The sequence below is a fragment of the Aythya ferina genome (genome assembly GCF_964211825.1).
Source record: "Aythya ferina genome assembly, chromosome: Z".
NCBI classification, from domain to species: Eukaryota; Metazoa; Chordata; class Aves; order Anseriformes; family Anatidae; genus Aythya; species Aythya ferina.
Window position 1 is genome coordinate 13,135,621 of NC_140299.1, and position 21,827 is coordinate 13,157,447.

The window sequence follows — 21,827 nt, forward strand, 5'->3', positions numbered from 1 at the left end:
CGTATTCAGCTGGAACCTCCTGTGCTTCAGTTTGTGCCTGTTGTCCCTCATCCTCTCACTGGGCACTAGCAGAGTCTGGCCCCGTCCCCTTGACACCCTGCATTAGGTTTAAGAACTGTTAAGGTTGGTCCAGTGTGAAACAGGCACTGCTGTAAGACGAGCAAGGTCAATCTCTGACCTCGCAATGATGCATATTGCTTGCTCAGTGATACAGCACCAGGCCACAAGTTACCTGGCATGAGACAATCCTTGCAGGCCATGTGGCTGTGTGGGATCTCAGCAGCCTATCAAGGGTTGCTGACTGCTCCCCTGAACCTGGGACCATTAATTGTGTGCTGCCCCGGGTTCAGGAGCGTGCAGGGGCAAAACTTGTAACAGAGCAAGTTGCTCTGCATCGGTGGGGCAGGAACATCAACTGAGGTCAATATTGCCTCTGTGGGGACAACCGCAAGACGTTGACACCTACCACACTGATGGGATGCTGATCACGACCTGGCTAAGTATCACTGGGGACAGCACCACGCTTGTCAGCACCCTTGTCATCACCCTGGGGTTGGTATGTATGTAAATAGCTCATAATAAAGCTTTCTTGTTATATACATATAGAGCTCTGGTCTGATCCTTGCTGGGCTGAACCAGCTTTAGCCCCTGGAATCTGACTAGAACACACTCTGCCTTTGTGTATTTACATGTATATGCATCGATGAAAACTCCCCTCAGTTTTTTCTCCAAGCTAAAGAGCCTCAACCTCTCCTCATATGAGGGATGGTCCAGTCCCCTACTCATCTTAGTAGCCCTTCACTGGACGTCAGAAGGTCCATGTCCCTCTTGTACTGGGGAGCCCAGAATTGGACACAATACTTTAGATGTGGCCTCAACAGGGCTGAGTAGAGGGGAAAATTACTCCCCCAGCCTGCTGGCAATGCTTCTGAATGCAGCCTAGGATACCATTGACCTTCTTGGCCATAAGGACACATGGCTGGCTCATGGTTAACTTGTTGTTCAGCAGAAGCCGCACTGCTTCTCAGAGCTGCTTTCCAGCAGCTTTTCATCAGATCCCAGCCTGCACTGGTGCTTGGAGTTATTCTTCCCTTGGTGTGGGACCCTGCACTTGCCTTTGTTGAACTTCATGAGGTTGTTGAACGTCAATTTTATGGGATATGAGCACAACTACAATTACTAGATCGAGGTAAGGATATAAGATTTGCTTGGTGTGAAACATAGCTACCTGCAAAAAATATTTTCTAACATCTATATCATCTGTTTCATATGGAAAGATGCCTTTTTTTCCCAGGACAGAATATAGTTCCTCTCTTTGAATACTTCACTAGTGAATTTCAACGCTGACAGAAAAGCCAATATTAAGATTTCAGCTTTATTTTGATCTAACAAGAGGTAAAAAACAGAATTACTCTAATTTACATAGTATTTTCCTGCATGTAATCTCTGACAGAACACCACCAGAACATAGCTGGCAGTTGACAGGGAAAGAAATTTAACAACTGCACTTTAAACAAAACTTTAGGGCATAATAATCAGGTCTGGTAGTAAAGGTCATAAGTAGTTAACTTGCATGTGAATAAATGCCCTAATCCATACTTTTTTTTTTTTTTTTTTTTTGAAACACTTACGTGTATCAACTAGTAATTTTCCTGGAAAAATTATGGTAACCTGCTGTGTATGCATGTACAAATATACATGTATTTGATTCTTTTCCCAAAGAAAAATCTCTCCAGACTCCCTGATGACTTACTTGCATGAAAAAATTTATTTGAGGAAGACTAGATTCCAGTGTAAACCACTACTTTCTTGTGTATGGCATACACAGTTTATGGCACTGGACATTATATACAGTGCATGGCAGTAAAACAGAGACAAAACATACGTGTAGTTGTAGAATGAGATTTTAAACATTGGGAAGCATGTAGGCAGGATAAGGCACAACTACTGCTCATTTTAAGTAATATACACAACTTAGGCCTTGTATGCAAGTATAGAAAGTAGACAGAAGTCACTTCTTGACTTCTTTATTTGACTGTAACAGATACAACCAATTTATTAAAATGGAATAGGGAAAATAATTTGAGGGGCTTTTAATACTGTTCTTTCAGTATCAATTAGGTTGCTAATTGCTGCAGTTTCATTCCAAACATACTATTTATAGGTCATAGTGAAAGTGACAGTTATGAAACAATTCTCATTGTTACTGAAACCTGTCAATATGACACAGTTGGAGTTATGGTTGCATCACTACTCCCTGATATGACCATATTTACAGTATGACTCTTCCAACATGTGCTTTTATCATCATCTTGCCTTCCACAGTTGTCATGTCTTGTTTTGATACTTGTGAAACAGATAATAAAGTAGATTCTAACACTTATTTTTCTCCATTCCTTTATGTTAAGTAAAGAAAAAGGAAAATATTTACCAAATATTTTTAATTATGAAGGGAAAGACCATAAAATGTTCTTTATTTGAACAGTATCAAAAAGAGCATTCTATCATTAAAAACAGTGGTAGTAGTAAAAGAAACTCAATCTGTCACATTTACATCCTACAATTTGTAGATACCTTTAGATGAGCAGGAATACAGACCACACAATCGATAATTGCAGCAGGAGATGCAACTTTCTCAACATTTCTTTCTGTTTTTTCTTCCAGAGATTCAGTGCAGACATCTGAACTTTTATTTTATAGTTCATTTTATCTGAGCTAATTTTTTTTTTTATTACTTTAGTCAATCAGTGAAGCCGCTCTAATTTAGCCTGTAGTGATTTAAAATTCCCAATGGTAGTCTGCACTGTTAGCGTCGGGCTCATAGACTGAAGTTCAACCAGGTAGCAACTAACAGCATCCAAGCAAACATTTGTGAATCGTCGCCTTTAAAGAAAACAGAATAAAACATTGAATAACAACAAGTACCTTTATATGTTTCTATATATTAGCATTTATCTGAAATAGAAAGTGAGCAAGCCTTGGGTTTTAATGCAATAATGTATCTGCAAGATATGTCAGCTACTTTTAAGTATTTAACTATTTATTAGAAAAAAAATATTTTTAAATCTAATGCTTGTGAGTGAGGTGTAATGGGAAAATAAATGAATCATTATAATTTACCTGATATTACATATGATAAAACATGATACAGTTAATAACAAAGTGAATTATTTACTTGACAAATATTCAAATACTTAGATATAAATACAGACAGACGTACGCATTATTAATTTATACGGTAACTTTAATACCAAATATTAATAGCAAATCACTATTTTTAATCCCTAAGTTAATATTAATTTATTTTGATTTTAATGCCTAGTATCCACATATATTAACGTTAATTTAGATACTAAAATTAGACAATATTCACTTAAGGTTCTAATAAGCTAGAATACTTAAATTGGCTTACCATAAAACCAAAAAAGGAAGACAGAAGTAAACCATGTATTTGAAGAGAGGATATTTGCATGTATATTTTCTAACCATAAATTGCTGTAATTATGTTGGAAGAGACATGAAGACATTGCCTATTTCTGCTGCTTGTTTCTGAGACAGTGTAGATCTGACTGAAGTTTATATAGTCTATTCATGAAAATTGCCAACACTAGAGATTCCATAATATACAGACAAGTTTTTCAAGTATATAACAATTCTTTTAGCTAACTTTTTTTTTACTAATATCAAATTAATTTATTTCTTGTTCTGGATTAAGCTGAGTTTTGGTCTTAGAGAGTGATTAATCACCGAACTCTTAAGAACAATTTGTGAAGATTTATACATGTATTTATCTTTACTTTTCTACAATTCAGAAACCTTTCTGCTTCTAGCCTTTCTTCATGAAACACTTCACTGTCTCATTCACAAAAAAAAAGACTTGATTCTCGCTTTTCCCCACTTTTTCCAGATTCCCTCAAATTTGTCTATACTACTTCTTAAAATATATTCCTGAAAAAATCACAAAATAATCCCGTATTTTTCTCCCAAATTTTCAGTGAAAAAAACTGAAAAAGTTCATAGGCAGTTCATAGGGAGAAACCTTAGTTTTTACTGGTTAGTTTAAAATCAGGAACGTCAGTAATTACTACGCGGAAACAAATGCTATTTGTTTCTTTACCCCTTCCCAACCCCCTCAAAAAAAAAAATAACATTGAGAACAGCTCAAGTGCACTGCTTTAGGATATTTTGTACATTTTACTTCCTTAGGATGTAGCTGCCCCACTTACCTCATAAGTACTCTGCTTGGATCTTGTACATATCCTGACAATAATACGTGAATACACTCCAAAAGGTGTAAAGGCTTTTTCATCCTATTCCAATATGGGTCCTAAAAAATAAATTCCAAAATATTAAGATACATATTAATGAAAAATTAAAAAAAACAGGCGGGGGGGGGGAGGGAAGAGGAATCAACAGATGTGTACAAATTGCCAGCTTTGGTAGTTGCAACAATAATGTAAAAGAAGCAGGCATTCTATCTTATATATATTAGATCCATATTTTGAGTACTATTATGAGGTTTTAGTAGTAAAGGATACATGAGATTAATTCAGTTTTCCTTTACTTAAGTCTGTAAAGTAACAGATTTTAGGAAGTTCTGCATTCCTTACACTGTGAGGGATCTGGATTAAATGAACCAAGTTGATGTTGTTTTAATTCAGAAAACCTGTTCTACAACGCCAGAGCTACAAATATTATTTATGCCAACTGCATAACCAAAGATTAACTATTATTTATGCATGTCGCATTGATTATATTGATGACATTAATATAGCAAATTTGAATCAATAGGAAAGCAATAAAATCAACATATTCAAAATGTGATGTTCCTTCTGCAATATAACAATACTAATCCTACTTAATACAAAATCAGCTTTAGGTGAGGTAAAAAGGTTAACAAGATCTAAACAATTTTCCTCACACTTTAGAATTCAAGTGAATAAAATCAACAGAAAAAAAAAAAAGCACTAAAAGTCTTTGAGTAAAAAAAGCTATGAAGTTGATACTTAGATATATCCCAACTTTACAATTATTTACCTTTCCTGCCAAAAATTCTGATAGTAGTTGAAAACAATTCTCTCCCTCCCTCCTCCCCCCCCTTTTTTTTTCTTTTTGTTCTGTGTGTGGCTATTTTCCTTACCCGTGCTTTAAACAACTGGTCATATACTTCAAGCAGCCTTGGCAATGGCACTCCAATTTCTTGCATGGTATATGTTACAAAACCTACATCCCAGTTCAAAGCACAGACCTGTTGCTCTAGAAACTGCACTAAAAAATCTGGAGGAAAAACAAAATGGGATGTTTAGATTCCAACTTATCTAGCAGTCTAGCAAAGAAGGTCATTTGAAAGTGATTTATTAGCTCTAATTATTAGCTCTAAATTTGATTTTCTGTCTTCTACACCTTTGTTGGCACTTTTCACTTGTGAAGCAGATGCAACAGTTTCTCTCAGGCTGCACAGGGGAAAGGATATGCTAAATGTAACTATCTCCAAAGACGGTATTAAGCTATCAGCAATGCATGACAGGGATTATGCAGACACCTTATTACAGTTCCACTATGGAACTCTGTTAAGAAAAGTACACCAACTTTTGTTTCAGCACAAAACACAGTATCGTTTCATTTGCTAGACTAACCAGCTCTACCTGCAACACTACAGCATCTGCATCATGTGTCAATAACAGTATTTTAGTATTATTGCAGGACCAATGTTCTTTTAGAAAATAGTTTCCAGATTTTTACATAATACCATGTTGTCAGAATGTTTGAGCATCTCCAAAGCAGAAGGTCCAAAAGGATACAGAGAACTACTGAATTCTGTTTTTGAATGTGCCCCTGTAGGCAGCAGTGGATGCTTTAATAGACAACGGATAAATGTGTTTCCTATAATCTTATTACATGCGTAAAACTGTATTTTTACTTTGTACTTCAAAACAAACTTAACTACTTTGTGATTTGCACAGCTACCCAAAAGCAACTGTTGCTGCCTTTTAGGCTTCATTTACTTTCAATTCAAGGTGGATCTGTATATTCTGGCTAAATCCCTAGATAAATTCTAGGAACTGCATCTGTAAAAGCCATAATGATTTTGTAAACACACAATTATAACACATTTACAAGATCTGAGGCAATTATTAATTTTATTTCTGCTTCTGCTTTCCTCTCCTAAGTCCCTTGTCAAAGTCAGTGAGCAAGTTACACGAACAATGCTTTTGTTACTAATTTCTTGGACAAAAAGGAAAAGCACCACCCAGGTATACCACAAGATCAACTCCATTACTACTGGCGGCTGAAGTAATACGTTGGTCCAGTTATAATGAAAAATTTCACAAGAAACTACAGCAATTATGTAGTATCACATGCATTGGAGGAGATAAAATTATCATTTTTTTTTTCCTTTTATAAGTTTTTTTAAAGAGATAGACATTTCATAGGTTAGAACCTTTTTAAAGATGCTGGAAAGAAATGCGAGATGCAGTCAAATAATGCGTGTATTTATTGACTATGCAAGCTAAACTACTTGCCTAAAGGAAAGTAACGAGGTGTGCCAGCATATATTTTTCCAAGCAATACCATCTTTAGACTAAGCGCTTGCATTCTGTCAGCAGGGCTCAGAGACACACTATCGCTCAACTCTGAAAGAGAAAAAAAAAATCATTTAAAAAGCAACTTCAGAAAAAAAGTTCCAACACAACTACACTGAGATACTTAAATTTACTAACACCTTAAAAATCATATGCTATGTATGTCAGCACTAAGTCAACAGATCAAAGTGAAAATACAACCCTTTCTAGTAAGCATGCACATACATGTATATTTGCAGATTTTTGCTTCCTTGAAGTTGCATGCAAGTAAGTCTACTAAAAAAAATCTACAAAAAAAAACACAGTAAAATACCATCACCAAAAACTAAACAAAACCCAAACCTACAATTTATTTTTTTTCTCAAATCACTGCCAATGTTGTTTGCACACTGGCAACCTTGAGCACAAAACAGAATAAAAAAAACAGGAGAGTGAACTGCACGCTCATGATAAAGGTTGAGACAAATTATCACAACTGAGTAGCTAGACTTGCTTAGATGTGCCCAGTACTCTGCTTCTCTAGAAATGGGCAAAAATCCTTAAGATTCCGCTGCTGTCAGTGATATAAAAGCCCTGAACTCCTTTAAGACTCTTTAGTCATTGTCAGGATAGACTTTCTCCTTTAGGCAAACAAACCAAAGCTATAAACTTTAACGAATTGCTCATCAATTAAATCTATCAAATATGTTACAGAATATTCCAGAAAAGATGCATCACACCTGAACACCATTACCAGTAGCAACACATAAAAGCTTTAATTATACAGTTTCCCTACACTTCTAGTTTGAACCAATCTTAGTCCATTTAAACCTACCTTTCTCAATGATTTCTTGCCAGAGAGTTTGCACCAAGATAGGATCAGAATGACCTGCACAGTGTATAATTGCAAGCTTACACTCTGAGAGCTTGAAAGGGTCAGCAAATTCTCCATATAGCTGAAAGAAAAATGACCAGGTTTGGCATTTCAAATAGAACGAAGAATAGATTTTTAAAATCAATTTTTCTTTACTTTACACAGTAAATATCAGACTATAAATGGTGCACTGCAAGTAGTTGTTGTCAAATACTACATGAAAATGATTTTTATTTAATATATTTAGTTTAACTTCTTAAATATCCCCATTTTTTTATATGAGGCTATAATTAATGCTGATAATTTTCTAACATGATGCTCCAATAAATCAAGAAATCTAAGAAACTTATCTTCTTTCTTCTAAGAAAGAAGATCAACACAAGGAAGAAATCAAAGTACTGAAGACTGAACGAATATCAAAGCACAGAAGAAGACAGTCTAGGCTAACATAAACACTCTGAGACCAGGAATGCTAAACAGTCTATCAGTTTTTATAGTCAACATCAGATCATTCTTTGTAGTGCATGCCCCCTTAATCCCCAAATGTAATAAATTGACATTTAATACAGAGAAATTTCTAACCACCTTGGTTATATCCATCAGCTCAGCATCAAGCTGGGAGACTGCATCTTGCACTGAAGAATGATGGGAATATTGCCGTTGTAATGTTTCTTGTATTTGAAGCTGAATCCTTGCAACCTTGGGTAAAAACAATTTCAAGCTTGGATTAATTTAATCAAATCTTAGGAATACACCCAGTATTAGCATTACCTTATTTAAATGTAGATGCATTACTGCCTTACATCCCAGAGCATCAACTGCATAACTTAAAATAGTGAAAACTGTTTCTACAGATTTTGTAATAAAAATGCCATGTGCAATGTGTGAACCAAGTGCAGTAATACAGACACAATGTAGCTTAAATAAGTACTTTTTCTTACTTCCATTTTTTCTTCAAGTTCATGTAGGAATTCACCATCTGCAGCTATAGAAGATATGGTAGTGGAACTTTTGGCACTCAAAATAGCACGTGCAATGTATTCAAGACGCTGCTGTAGAGAAATTTCTGTGCTGCAAAACAAATATTTACCGTGTAAAATGGGTATCAAGTATAATTACATATCAAGTATAATTATATATATGTAAGAGTTCGTCATACTCTAACTAGACCCTGGAAATTAGCTAGTATCTTCTCCTGAATTTTATTAAGTCATGTGAAACATTATAGCCAAACTATGTAACCCCTTCTTTGTGCATGCACATTACAGTACACTTCTCAATCAGCTGCTCTACAGTTACGCAAACACATTATAAAGTTCAGTATCAGAAATGACCACTTCATAAACTGTACTTACAACAGGAATTATGTTGCAAGCTAATGCATAATACATAAAATACACATTTCATTTTTTTTTCAAGAATGCCTCGTATTGAAAACTAACATATTCCATTCATTCACTTTTCTTTTTTTTTCCTTCAGCAAATGCCTTGGGCATTGGCCTTTTCTTAAAATATCTATGCATTAAGATTTTTTTTTTAAAGTCATATATAATCCATACCTATGTAGGTCAGCCAATTTAGCCAAGACTCGGGCTGCATTACTGAAATTTCTGTTCTTTTCAAAGTATCTCCATAGTAAATCCATATAACGGACTTTGTTTTGGTCAATTTTGGTCATCCGCACAAGGTAGGGTTCCAAAAAGGGAGCAGTCACCTACAAAGGTCAAAAAGACAACAATTATAGGCCTGCTCTCTCCTCTCTTTTAAAACATCAGCATTATTACAATTAACTCTTCTAGTCCAGTGGAACCCTCCAAAAAATTATGTCCTTCAATACAGATGAGCTCACCTGTAATAGTTTGTCAGCCAAATCAACTTGTATCAACCAGTTGTAAAGTGCAATACTAAACAGTTCATCCGTTGAACGTTGAGCTAGCTTTAGCATTTGTTCAAACTAAGGGGAAAGAAAGACCAAAACCATTATTCCAGAAGAGGTTACAATACATAAAGTACTGAATATGTACATGTCAATCTTTAGTTATTTAGTTTCCTGTGGTATGTCATCGTTTTTATTAACACACCACAAAGAAGCCAATTCATGACAAAGCTTAACTTTTATCTGTTTTGCTAATCTTTTCCAAATGTCCTTATTTATTTATTTATTTATTTTTTAATTTCTACACCACTTCTAATCACACTTTTCTGAGTGTAATCACCGAGTGTAGTCAGATTTCTTACATGGTGTCCTGCTTCTTCATTGCTTAGCATGTTGGGGTCAGACGACAGCACTGGAGGACCTGGCTTTTTGGGTACGCTGGGAGACTGGGGAGCAGCTTTACTTTGATTCACTAACTCCTGAAGGGTGTCAGTGATACACTTGTAGCTGTTAAGTCTGTAAATAGAGCAAACCAAAAAAGCCTAATAATTTTCATTGTAACTATCTATGAAGTTCTACTTCTTTTTTATTTTATACCTTAGTAGCCATAATTACTAAAATTAAAAGCTAAAATTAAAAAAGGTCAGGTAGCATTATCAGCTAGTTTAAGCAATCTAGTTCATTCAGTTATCTTTCCAACAAATAATTCTGTATTGTCCAGATCACAGTATTTTCTGTGTATTTCAGTTCACCCTCTGTTCCATATTAAGTTGGTGCCATATTAATTATATTCTAGGAAAGTACATTGGGCAAAACCCTCTACATTGTGTCTGTTATTTTAAAATGCTTGTTTGTCATTACCCTCCACATCTTCCCCAAAAGGCTACTTTTCCAGGCACTTGAAATCAAGTACCCCACATAAAGCTAACAACATAAAATGAAAACTTGCCTCTCTTGAAAAGCTTGGAGTCCAACAACATCCTCTTCTGGTTCTCCATTTTTATAGAAATGAAGGCCAAGACCTTGGGGGTCTTTCTTCTCAGCAGCAGTAAGAGACAGTTCTACTACTCCCTCATAGAAACGCACTATAAATAAATAAAAATTAAAAACAAACAAACAAAACCCACAAATAACATTGTTCATTGTTGTATCAAATTTATGACAAATTTTAAGTGACAACAAATACTACTCATTTTATCAAGCAAGAAAAAATAAACCCTATTGCCTCTGGTATGTATCTTATAAAGTTTAATACCTATTCCTTTGGGATTATATCTAAGTTTGAAATTACATATTTGTATAACAAAGGCTGAAATCTTGACTGTTACGACAGTTATATCTACATTTAAATTATGTACTAGCTTCTGCTACACAAGGTATGACTAAGAACCATCTTTCAAAGAGCTCGTTTTGTATAAAGACTCACCCTGCAAAATACTATCATTTACCCTATGTTTACATTCAGTCCAACAACTTTGCTAGAAACATTTTTACTACCTGCATTGAACAAATTGAAAGTGGAATAGAGGAAGTGGATAGGAATACTTTTATACAGAAGTGTTTATTTTTGTTTTCTGGTGAAATCTAGAAAGGCTTTAAACAAGTACAGGTTGATACATGTTTATTGTGAGAGTTATTATGAAACTGTTTATGGCAAAACATCACTGTAAGATCAGTTAGAAGTCAGAAAACAAAACAAAACAGAAGGATGCCACAAAATGATATAACAGAAACTGCTTAGCAGAAAAAGATCAGTGATTTCTCTTACCTTGCCTGTATTGCGCACAAACATTAGCAAGGTCTACTTGATTGCTAATCTTTTGGTACTCTTTCAGTGACTCTCTTAGCATCTTCTCTTTTTCCAGTTTGTTTTGAGCCTGTCGAGATCGCTGAAGCAATTCATTTGCCTACAGATAAATGATGGGAAAATGAAAATTATTCAAATCAAGTGAGTTAGCGGGTTATTATGCCAAGCTTCACAGCTGAAACAATAGAATCATCATCTCAAAAAAAAACTCCTCTTGTCAGCTGATAATAGCCATAATGCCTCAACCCATATTCAGGGCCTTGTACTTAGATGTGTTGAACTTCATAAGGTTTGCAGGGACCTATTTCTCAAGACTATCAAGGTCCCTCCAGATGGCATACTTTCCCTTCAGCATGTTGACCACACAGTGATCACACAGCTTGGTGTTGTCAGCCAACATGCTGAAGATGCACTTGATCCCATGGTGCATTTGCACTCTAATACACTCTAATGCTGTGTTTTGGTGCTATAAAATCTGGAAGTGAACTTACCTTGGAACAGACAGCATCATCAGTGCTATACAGAAGAGGACAGATATCTTGCAGATGGGCACTGATGCCATCCACAGCAGCATTATCTCTGATATAACAGTTTATAAGAGAAGCGATGAGTGCTCCAGTCAACTCTCTGTCTCTAATTACCAAGTCTTTGAAAGCAGTAATCTTTAGATGTTCTTGAAGTTCCTGAAGACAGACGGAATTTTATTAGCTCAAAGTTTTTACTGAAAGTAAAAATCATAGAATTATTGAATCATTCAGGTTGGGAAAGACCTCTAAGATCATCTAGTCCAACCTCTAGCCTAGTAGTCCACCACTAAATCAAGCTACTAAGTTCTACATCTACGTGTTTCCTGATGACCTCCAGGGATGGTGACTCAACCACTACCTAAGCAGCGTATCCCAATGCCCCACAACTCTTTCAGTAAAGAAATAATAATTAGTATCCAACCTAAATCTCCCCTGGCACCACTTGTGGCCATTTCCCCTCATGTTTTCACTTGGTGTTTGGGAGAAATGCTTGAGTCCCACCTCACTACAACCGCTTTCAGGTAATTATAAAGTACAGTAAGGCCTCTCCTGAGCCTTCTTTTCTTTAAGCTAAAAAACCCCAGCTCACTCAGCCACTCCTCATAAAACTTGTTGTCAAGCTTTGCCTTCACCAGTTTTGTTGCCCTTCTTTGGGCACAATGTTTTGGACACAAAACGTTACAGCAAAGTTAACTGCTTCCAGAAAATAAACACATGCAAAGCTCCAAGGACTGAAGTATAGGCAGCACATATATACATCTTATTTAGCAAAATGGAAAGTATTAGAGAGGAAAGCACTATCAGTGACAAGGACTAGATTCTCAAATGCCAAAGGACAGTGAAAACTCTATACATCTTCCTGTTACCTACACTGTGTGTCACTTCTGTTTCAGTTCTCTGTGAGAAAGGAATAAGCAGTTTTTCCTGTACTTCACAGGGCACTGTCAGAATGCTATAAAATGAATACATCATGGTTTTTAATAACAGGAACCATCTGAGTTCGGTCATAGATGAAAACAACAGATGTAGAATGAGAAGGAAGTTTTAAAAAAGTTTATAATGTTTTTTAGAAGTTTATAAAGCTTTATAAAAAACATCTTTCTGCTTTTTTATATTAAGTTACATGGAAAGTTGTTCATCTTTCTAAAATTATTAGGAACATTTGCTCATATAGAGCTAGCTGACAGTAGAGTCTATTGATGACCACTGGATTAAAATAAAATACTATTACAAAAACTCTAAAACTATTGTAGGGAGAGAAGAAGGTTTTACTTGTTAAACAATTAGTTAACTCCTTTCCTTGTCCATCTCAAGAGAAAAGCTGCTTGTGAGAAATCATGTTAACTCCCAAGATGACAATGTGAAAAGCTTCAACATTTGGGCATTTATAACATTTAAAAATTGTTCTTTTCAGTGATAAAGAATACAACTTTTAAAATAATAAATTCTTCTGTGAAGTGCTAGAACAGAATGCCAAATTTTCATATAATTAACAGATGCAAATCCAAGACTAGCAGAGGGTACAGAGTAGTAGTACCCATAGTTCTGTAAGTTTCCTTCCTTTCAAACAAGGAAAGACTGAAAGAACTTGTTTAGCCTGGAGAAAAGAAGGCTTGGGATGGGAGGAGGGGGAATCTTCCTAATACTTGTAAATAATTGGTAGAAGGGTGTAAATAAGACAGAAACAGATTTTTCTCAGTGGTACCCAGTAACAAGACAACATAAAATGGACAGAAGTTAAAACACAGGAAATAACTCCTTGATATATTATTCTTGTTATTGTTATTTTACTGTTAGGGTGTCTGAACACTAGAACAGGTTGTCAAGAAAGGTTGTGGAGTTTCTGTCCTTGGAGATGTCTAGTCAAGAGCTGACTAGACATGGGCCACGTGCCCATGTCTAGAAACAGGAGTTGACTCTCCTTTGAGCAGCAGGAGGCAGACCAGATGATCTCCAAGTGATCCTTCCAAAATCAGCTGTTCTGTGACACATTCTAGATGTCTGCACTTGTAAGTGCAGGGTCTGAAGTCTCTACAGCACTATTGCTTTCCACCATAAAAAAAACCACTCTAATAACAGTGAAGTAAACAATTTCCTCTAGGCTGGGCAACATTAGTCTACTCCTTTCAGTACACATCTTACAGAATGTGGTCAAAGTTTCAGCATACCAATTTTTAAAACACGCTTAACAAAAGTAAAGTTAAATCTACTGTTAGTGACACATCCAGTTATAAGATCAATACTACTGGAAGTCTTTTAAAAATAAACACTTGCAACCTGAATAAAAATCTATATGCAGTTTAAAATTCATAATCTGCCCCACAATAAGTAATACCCCTTTGGGAGTATTAATATAACAAAGACATTCAGGCTTATTAAATATGTAAGAACTAAAGTCGGATAATTCAGATCATACCTTCTGAAGCTCACCCACAACAACATTAAATTGGTGCTCACACAGCAACTTCCATAAAGCCAGTGCCTGACAGGTTTTGCGAACAAGCTGCTGGATGCCTTGAAGTGAAGTTTTCTCAGTTAACTGTGCCTCAGCTGAAAAAGCAAGAGAATGTCAATAAGTAACTATGTTTTACATGTTTTGAATTAGTATGTTGATTTTTGAGGTTTTACAGAAACAGTCTCTTAAATTTCCAATTTTTCTTCTCCTCCATTCTTGATTAATGCTTTTAAGTTTTTAGCTCTTTGGAGGAAAGAGCCTTGTTAACATTTCCCTTAAACAAATACCATCTGTTAACATTTATTGCCAACTACTAGGAGTCTTTTCTGAAAAGTATGGCTTCATGTGAGCTTCAATATGGATTTCCATAATCAGTATAAAGTTTTACCTTGATTATTCATAAATATTTATTATATATGTATTTTAATGAATATAAAGTAAATAAAAACAAAACCACGCATATTCTATTCTTGTTAATTACCTGCATTTGCTTTTAAAAAGAACAATTATAATTACATCTTTGGTTAACACTGTACAGTCTTTAAAGCTTAGGTCTGAATGAAATGACTACACTGAAAACTAGCAAGATGTATTATATTCACTCAAAGAATATAATGGGCATACTTACTACATGGGTTGAACATAATTGCAACAATTTATGTCTTTATTTTTCATTGGATCATAGAATGGTTTGGTTTGGAAAGGACCTTAAAGAACAACTCCTAACTCCAACCCTCCTGACATAGGCAGGGACACCTCCCATCATCCCAGGTTGCCCAAAGCCCCATGCAGCCTGGCTTTGAACACTTCCAGGGATGGGGCATCCACAGCTTCTCTGGGCAGCCTGTGCATCACTTCCTTCAAAGGAAATAATTTCTTCCTAATGTCTAATCTAACTCTGCCCTCTTTTAGTTTAAAGCCATTCCCCCTTGTCCTATCACTCCACTCCCTGAGAAAGAGTCCCTCCCCAGCTTTCTTCTAGGCCCTTTTTAGGTACTAGAAGGCTGCAACAAGGTCCCTCCAGAGCTTTCTCTTCTCTAGGCTGAACAACCCAAACTCTCTCAGCCTATCTTCACAGGAAAGGTTCTACAGCCCTTCAACATCCAGATGCACAATTCCCTTATGCTTCTAATTTAAAAGTAATTGCATACCATGATATTTCCTTTGGAGTTCTTGTTGCACTTGCTGAGAGCTTCCACCATCAGGCCTCATGAAACCCAGGAGCCTCTGTTGGAGATTAGCTGGTGTGCTGAAACTGCAATTCCAAAATAGAGAGATGCTAATTTGATGACAAATACTGAATAATTTAAAGATGAAATCCAACACATTGTTTTTAGCGTCTGAATAGTTGAAGCTGAAGACCATATAGACTTCAACTCAACAAACAGATGTGCATGGATTAATTTTCAAGAGCTGAATGTTAAATACGAATAGCGTAACACACACAGAATAATACCTTGGGTTTCCAAGAGCTCCTACTGTAGCAAACTGAGAATTTCTATCCAGAAATTCTTGTAAACCTTTGAGTTCTTGTAGTACGCATTCCAACACATGGGATGGAACACTGCTTTCTACCTGCAACAGTCAGCAATTTTCATTACAGAAGGCTTAGACATTCCAACACATTTTTCTGGAAGTTTACAATTATAAGCTAAAGCCACTAAAAAGACAAATGCAAAGAGGGTGCAACAAATAAGCTCCACAATAGTAATGCTATCACTATAACACCATATCAGTTATACCACACTTCTTAGGGAGGGGTGGAAAGTGTGAAAAGAAAGTAGTCCTCCTAAGACATACAACATTAGACACTACTTCCTTTGACTCTCTGATAGCCAAATCACAATGACTGAGCATCACTAAGACAAAGTGTAACTGCCAGGGTGTTCCTGAGTCTCCCAGTTGCCTTGTAACGGGAGGAGCAAGGTTTATGTAGCAGTTAATTTTGCATTGCTGAAATTATTCAGTTCAGGATTATATTAACATCCAGAGTCAGAAAACATTTTGTTGTTTTGGTCATGAACAAAAAGTGAAATGCAAAGGTATTAGTGAGGAAGATGCTGGAAAACTGTCTTAGGTACTTATATAACTGCAATGATTATTCTAATCTACCAAATCATTTAATATTTAGGCGTTGTCTGGATGGGGTATGCAGAAACAATGGAAGTGAAATCACTAAACACAGAAGAAACTGGCCATTGACAACTGATAACAGATAACATTCAAAATAGTAACTTAAAAAGATTTTAACTTACAATTAATTCATAGCTAAGCACTTAAATATAATTAAAAAAACCCAACAAATTACAATGAGAATTGTGTTTTTTGCTTTTTTTTTTTTCCCTGATCAGTTTTTAATTGGGAATACATGTATAAAGGGCTTCAGAGATATTCTGAAAGGAACCTTTAAAAATACAACAAACTTTTACGTACTGCAACAACTTCTCGATTGCCACTTTTGAAAACTCGCTCCACCACTATACTGCCATCCCAAATATTTCTGCAATATAAACCAGAATTGTGTTAAAAGCCACAAGTATCACAAGTTTGCACATTTTCTACATAGAATTTCTTGAAGAAATAGGAATGTTTTTGATTCAAGGTCTAAAGATCTGGATGAAAATTTTTTACATGAACACCTCACCCTATAATCCGAGCAAAGTATATGCAGATGCCATTGTGTCTTCCAGAAAATACTATCTCCGGACCCATCATACCGCTAATAGATGTACCAGGGTGAGACATGGAATTCCCAGAAGGAAACATGGGGGTTGACATACCAGGAGACTGTAAAGCTAGGATAAAGGTAGGCAAATATTACTCCATTTATTTTGGATGAAAATAAAGAAGAAAAAGCCTAGTTGAAAAAAACCCTCCATTCCTCTAACAGAGAAAGAGTAGTTACCTTGCCCATGTGTTGTCAAAAAGCTAGGATTAGGATATGGAGTATCAACAGCCAACTGGGAAACTAAAAAGGAAACAAAGAAAAATATTATTTTTGTTTGTTTTGAAGAATACAATCCACAGAAACCCTATGCAAAAGCAGCAAACTTGTCAAACCATGTCCTTTAAAGTTAGAAAACACAGCCTTTACACATTCCAACAGCTTTTAATTACAGGTAAATAAAAAATTGCATTAATTTCTGTTGAACACAACACTCTGTAAATTAACCAAACAGATATGATTCTTTCAACAGCAGTTATTAAGCATTTTTGCTTTCAGCATTCATGTATTATGTGTTTCACACCATCAGTTCCCTGCACTGATTATCCACATGCTTCTTCCTGTTCCTTGTTTTCTGACAGCTCTTGTTCCTGATACAGCCACCTACTCTCTAAGCGTTCACTTTGGGTCAGTTAGGCATTTTCAAAGAATACCAGTTTTAACTTTGAAACACGAAACTGGAACAAACTATTATTAGTAGTAAAAGTTTTACTTCTTATGTATTGCTGCTGGACACACACTACAGCAACACTGATTGGAACACTCAGTTTGAAATGTCCTGAGTCTGTGTCCTGGTTTCAGTTAGGACAGAGTTAATTTTCCTCCTAGTAGCTGGTAGGGTGCTATGTTTTGGATTAGGATGAGAAGAGTGCTGACAACATGCTGATGTTTTAATTTTTGCAGAGCAGTGCTTACACCAAGCCAAGGATGTCTCAGCTTCTCACTGTCCTGCCAGTGGGCAGGCTGAGGGTGCAGCAGGAGCTGGGAGAGGACAGACCCAGGACAGCTTGACTCAAGCTGGCCAAAAGGGTATTCCATACCATCTGGGGTCATGCTGAACAATATACAGGGGTGGCTAGCCAGGGTGGGGGGACCGGCTGTTCAGGGTTAGGCTGGGCATCGGTCAGTGGGTGGTGAGCAATTGCATTGTGCATCACCTGTTTTGTACACATTATTATTAGTACTACTATTATCATTATTATTGTTATTATTATTTTCCTGTCTTAATAAACTGTCTTTATCTCAACTCTAAAAGCTTCCATTTCTCTCCCCCATCCCAGAGAGGGAGGGGGAAGGGTGAGAGAACAGCTGTGTGGTGTTTAGCTGCTGTCTGGGTTAAACCACAACAGTCTGTTTTTCTCCAAGTGAGCCTGGACTCAACTTCAGCTGAGGATTTTCAACTCTTCTGCGAATTAGTACTTAACTTAAGACTACAAAGTGTGATGAACACATGTGGTCGCCTACAAAAATGTCCAGGTGCCAACAGCATGTAAGATGATACAGCATGGAAAGGGCAACAAAACTCAACCTTAAAAACTGGTTTGTATCAAAGAATCAGTCCTTCTTGCCTTATTCACTACAGTTCTCTCAACTTTGCAACATACTGAAGTGCAAATGATCAAGTCTTTCACTGACCAATCCCAGTTCTGAAAGCACATTCTCCTGTGTGCCAAGCAAAGCATAATCTTGCAAGAAAAGTAGCATGCAAATGTCTGACTAGACTTTCAACAGGGAGAACACAAGAGGCCTGGCCTTGTAACACTAACATTATCTTAATGCAGTTTCACATGCAAAGTTTCAAGGTGTTTTCAAAATACTGTCAGCACTGTTCTGACCCACCGCATGGGTTATCCACAATATCACAATCTAAATTTCACATTACAGTTCTCTACCCTGTGAACAAATAGAGTGAGCAGTGGCAGAAGAATGGTGCCGTCTTCCACATGGACCTGTCACTGAAGCAAAATAAAAGAACACACTTTGACACTACATTTCAAAATGGCATATATGACTGCCAATTATTAGAACAAACAAGCAAACAATTAGACTTGGGAAAAATACATTTACTTCCCATAAGAGTATATTTCAGTGATTACAGAGCTTGCTAGTATTTCCCCCACACCCTTCTTTCACTCTCATTCTGGCTCCTAGCACCTGTCCTCTCCATACCTGCTTTCTTCTTTAAGTCCTATTTAATTTTACATTCTTATGCCTTGCCCACATTGCAATTATTCCACACTATCAGGCTTGGAAAGTGATGTCATTGATGTGCTATAGATAGCCACTATTCTTAGCATGTCAATCATAGTTAAGAATTCTGTAAGTGAATCAACTAAAACTTTATCTAAAACAGCACACATCTCTCCAATATGTTTGAATTTGGATGTAGGTCAAAACCAGTACTAAAATTGAATTTCTTTGCATTCCAGGCAATCAAGTTCTTTCCCAAAACTGGTATGTAAAATTCAGTGCCACGTGTCAGATAAGCTTAAAGGATCTTGGAAATTAACTAAGTAATCCCTGATAAAATAAATAAATTCAGTAGTTTAATCAGAGTTCCAAATATATCATTAATTGCTTTAAAAAGAAAACACCACAACTCTTATGATCTGGAATTAAATGAGTTAACATGCTAGCGGGCAACTTCCTTAAGCAATTGTAGAAGACTGGACAAAATCTAAGTGGATACAGATAATATGGAAGGGACTCTAGTAAGTATGACGTTCAAGGAAGACTAGGTACTATTCTCATTTTTATGTGGCACTGATGATCTGTGCAGAAACCAAGTGTTTAAACTTGAGCTTTTACAGGGAGAAATCACACAAATGACTTATTTGTAATGACACTGCAAGATACTCTGATACAGGCACATAATAAGCAAGTAATCTTGAACACAGATACTTGTAAGAAGACAAAATGCAACATATTTAAAGAAAAAAACAAAACTTGTCCAAATTCATGAAATGGTTGCTACTCACCAGCAGAAATGGGAGAACCTAAGATAGGTCCAACGTTGCTTGGAGGAGGCAGAGCTGATGGAAATCTCATTTGTGCCTCTCCACCATACCTAAAGTTTATATGCAAAGAAAAAAATTCCTCACACTTTATACATACTTAATTTAATTTTTGTATCTTGGAAAATTAACCGCAATTTTGGGGTTCTTTTAAAATGAAGAACAGAATATCGGCACAAGTTTTCAGAAATGTCTGTAACTGTGACATACTCATTTTGGCACATAAAAAGAAAACTAACTGAAAAAATGTTATATGAAAGGCATTAACATACGTAACTACAAAGTTAAATGAACAACAGTCATATTCTTCACAAATGTTTTAAGTTCTATGGTGATATGATCAGAGGTTAAAGAGGAATTTACCACTCCTCAAAACAGGCTTATGCTATAGTTTCTTTTTAAAGTTTCCCTATACATGGAAATGGGAAGAAAACAGTTGAGATGGCCCAAGCTCATCTTTCTATAGTCCAGAAGTAATTTCTGTCTGTCTCTCTCCTACAGTGCTACATGAGCCCTAAAAGGCTACAAACCATTTTCCGTCAGGCAAGTATTCATGACACCTCCTTAGATGAAAGGGAAGCCTCACTCAACAGTCCAAGGCTTTTCTCAGCGCCTGAAACTTTGTGCTATGGCAAAGCAACTGAAGTATCAACTTGCCTACACATCTTCAAAGCCACAAGAACTAATTCTACAACAATACTATCCCAATTTTTGGACACTTCATGTATGTTTCCCAGGATGTAACATACTTTAAGAAGTGATCAAATAGCCTCCCCAATTCTATACTGAAAGAAATACAGCTACACAAGTCATACATATCATTAGAACTCACAAAGAACAAAAATACCTAGCTGCTAGTGGGAGAACATTTACCACAAGACAATCAGCTCTATAACCTCTGATCCACAACTAGACTGATAAAACAGTTCAAAACGTTACTTGAAATAACCTAGACATAAGAATTGTTAAGTTTACTACATAGTAAGTGCCAGGATGCATAAGAAACACTATATTACAAATAATTTACCTTATCATCTTCAATTTTAAGTTACAAACTACTTTCTCTTTCTCTGTACAGTATAATCATGCTACCACCTATCTGATCTGCTAAGATTGCCTATTGATTCTGCAGTCATAAAGTAATTACCTTATAAGTTATCTGGTAAAATGAACATTAGTTCTCATGTTGTAATTAATCTTAAGCATGTTGTCTTTTATCTCCAATTTGAATGATGGCTTGGGGATTCTAAATTTGTCTTTTTTTTTTTTTCCCATCTGAGTTGGCGTGATTAAATATATTATTTCTCTCTACACACTGCTTCATCAAACCAGGATACTCTGAAGTACAGATAAGTGAACTTCAAGCGGATTAAACTATATTTTGAGTAACTTCTGCATGTGAAATACATGACATGAAAGCATCCAGGAGGGGAACTAACCAGAAGTGCCAACTACAGGAAGATTCTTTTGCTGGCAAGACTTAAACAGTGCAAAAGTGTATTCCACCTAGTTTAATAGTCTATCCTCATTTTAAAACAATGTTTACTCAGACAGCAGGTTAAAGAGACCATATGATTCTTTAGTGGATGTAGTGATCTTGAGCATACTGTTCAGAACAACACACACACCATTTGAATCTTACCTGAAGAATGCTCGTGTAGCCCAGGCAGATACTTCTCTATCACATGCAGCATTAGAACAGGCCAAGATAAGGCAAGTGGCACAGGCCTGATCCTCCTAGAACATATTATGCTGTCAGTGTGGCAGCTTATGTCAAGTTGATAAGAAATATGAAGATGTTCTATTGATCAACAGCTAAACAGGAAATACTTTTTGCATCATTTTATCTAGAAGGCAAGGAAATCAGCTCTTTCCAACTATAGAAAGGAAGAGAGTTAAATTGAGACATCTCACTGTAGCAGGATAAACTTCTGTTATACGCAGCTTTTGCAAGCTCTGTATGGTTACTGGTAGGAAACAATCTCC

General features: G+C 36.2%; 1 protein-coding gene across 1 annotated transcript in view; it reads right to left on the minus strand.

Annotated features, from left to right (window-relative positions):
- Positions 1–1,749: 1,749 nt before the first annotated feature.
- The window catches only part of NUP155 (nucleoporin 155), a 30,177-nt gene continuing 10,099 nt past the window's right edge, over positions 1,750–21,827 (minus strand). The window contains exons 15-35 of the mRNA XM_084503669.1: positions 21,484–21,578; positions 19,806–19,894; positions 17,008–17,070; positions 16,747–16,897; positions 16,536–16,602; positions 15,559–15,677; positions 15,254–15,357; positions 14,064–14,197; positions 11,612–11,803; positions 11,082–11,220; positions 10,263–10,398; positions 9,676–9,829; positions 9,287–9,391; positions 8,997–9,151; positions 8,379–8,508; positions 8,023–8,136; positions 7,399–7,519; positions 6,525–6,635; positions 5,141–5,277; positions 4,227–4,327; positions 1,750–2,883 (exon numbers count right to left, since the gene is read on the minus strand). Of these exons, the coding sequence (XP_084359795.1) occupies positions 2,745–2,883; positions 4,227–4,327; positions 5,141–5,277; positions 6,525–6,635; positions 7,399–7,519; positions 8,023–8,136; positions 8,379–8,508; positions 8,997–9,151; positions 9,287–9,391; positions 9,676–9,829; positions 10,263–10,398; positions 11,082–11,220; positions 11,612–11,803; positions 14,064–14,197; positions 15,254–15,357; positions 15,559–15,677; positions 16,536–16,602; positions 16,747–16,897; positions 17,008–17,070; positions 19,806–19,894; positions 21,484–21,578 (2,556 nt within the window). The 3' untranslated portion in view covers positions 1,750–2,744. The remainder of the gene's footprint in view (positions 2,884–4,226; positions 4,328–5,140; positions 5,278–6,524; positions 6,636–7,398; positions 7,520–8,022; positions 8,137–8,378; positions 8,509–8,996; positions 9,152–9,286; positions 9,392–9,675; positions 9,830–10,262; positions 10,399–11,081; positions 11,221–11,611; positions 11,804–14,063; positions 14,198–15,253; positions 15,358–15,558; positions 15,678–16,535; positions 16,603–16,746; positions 16,898–17,007; positions 17,071–19,805; positions 19,895–21,483; positions 21,579–21,827) is intronic.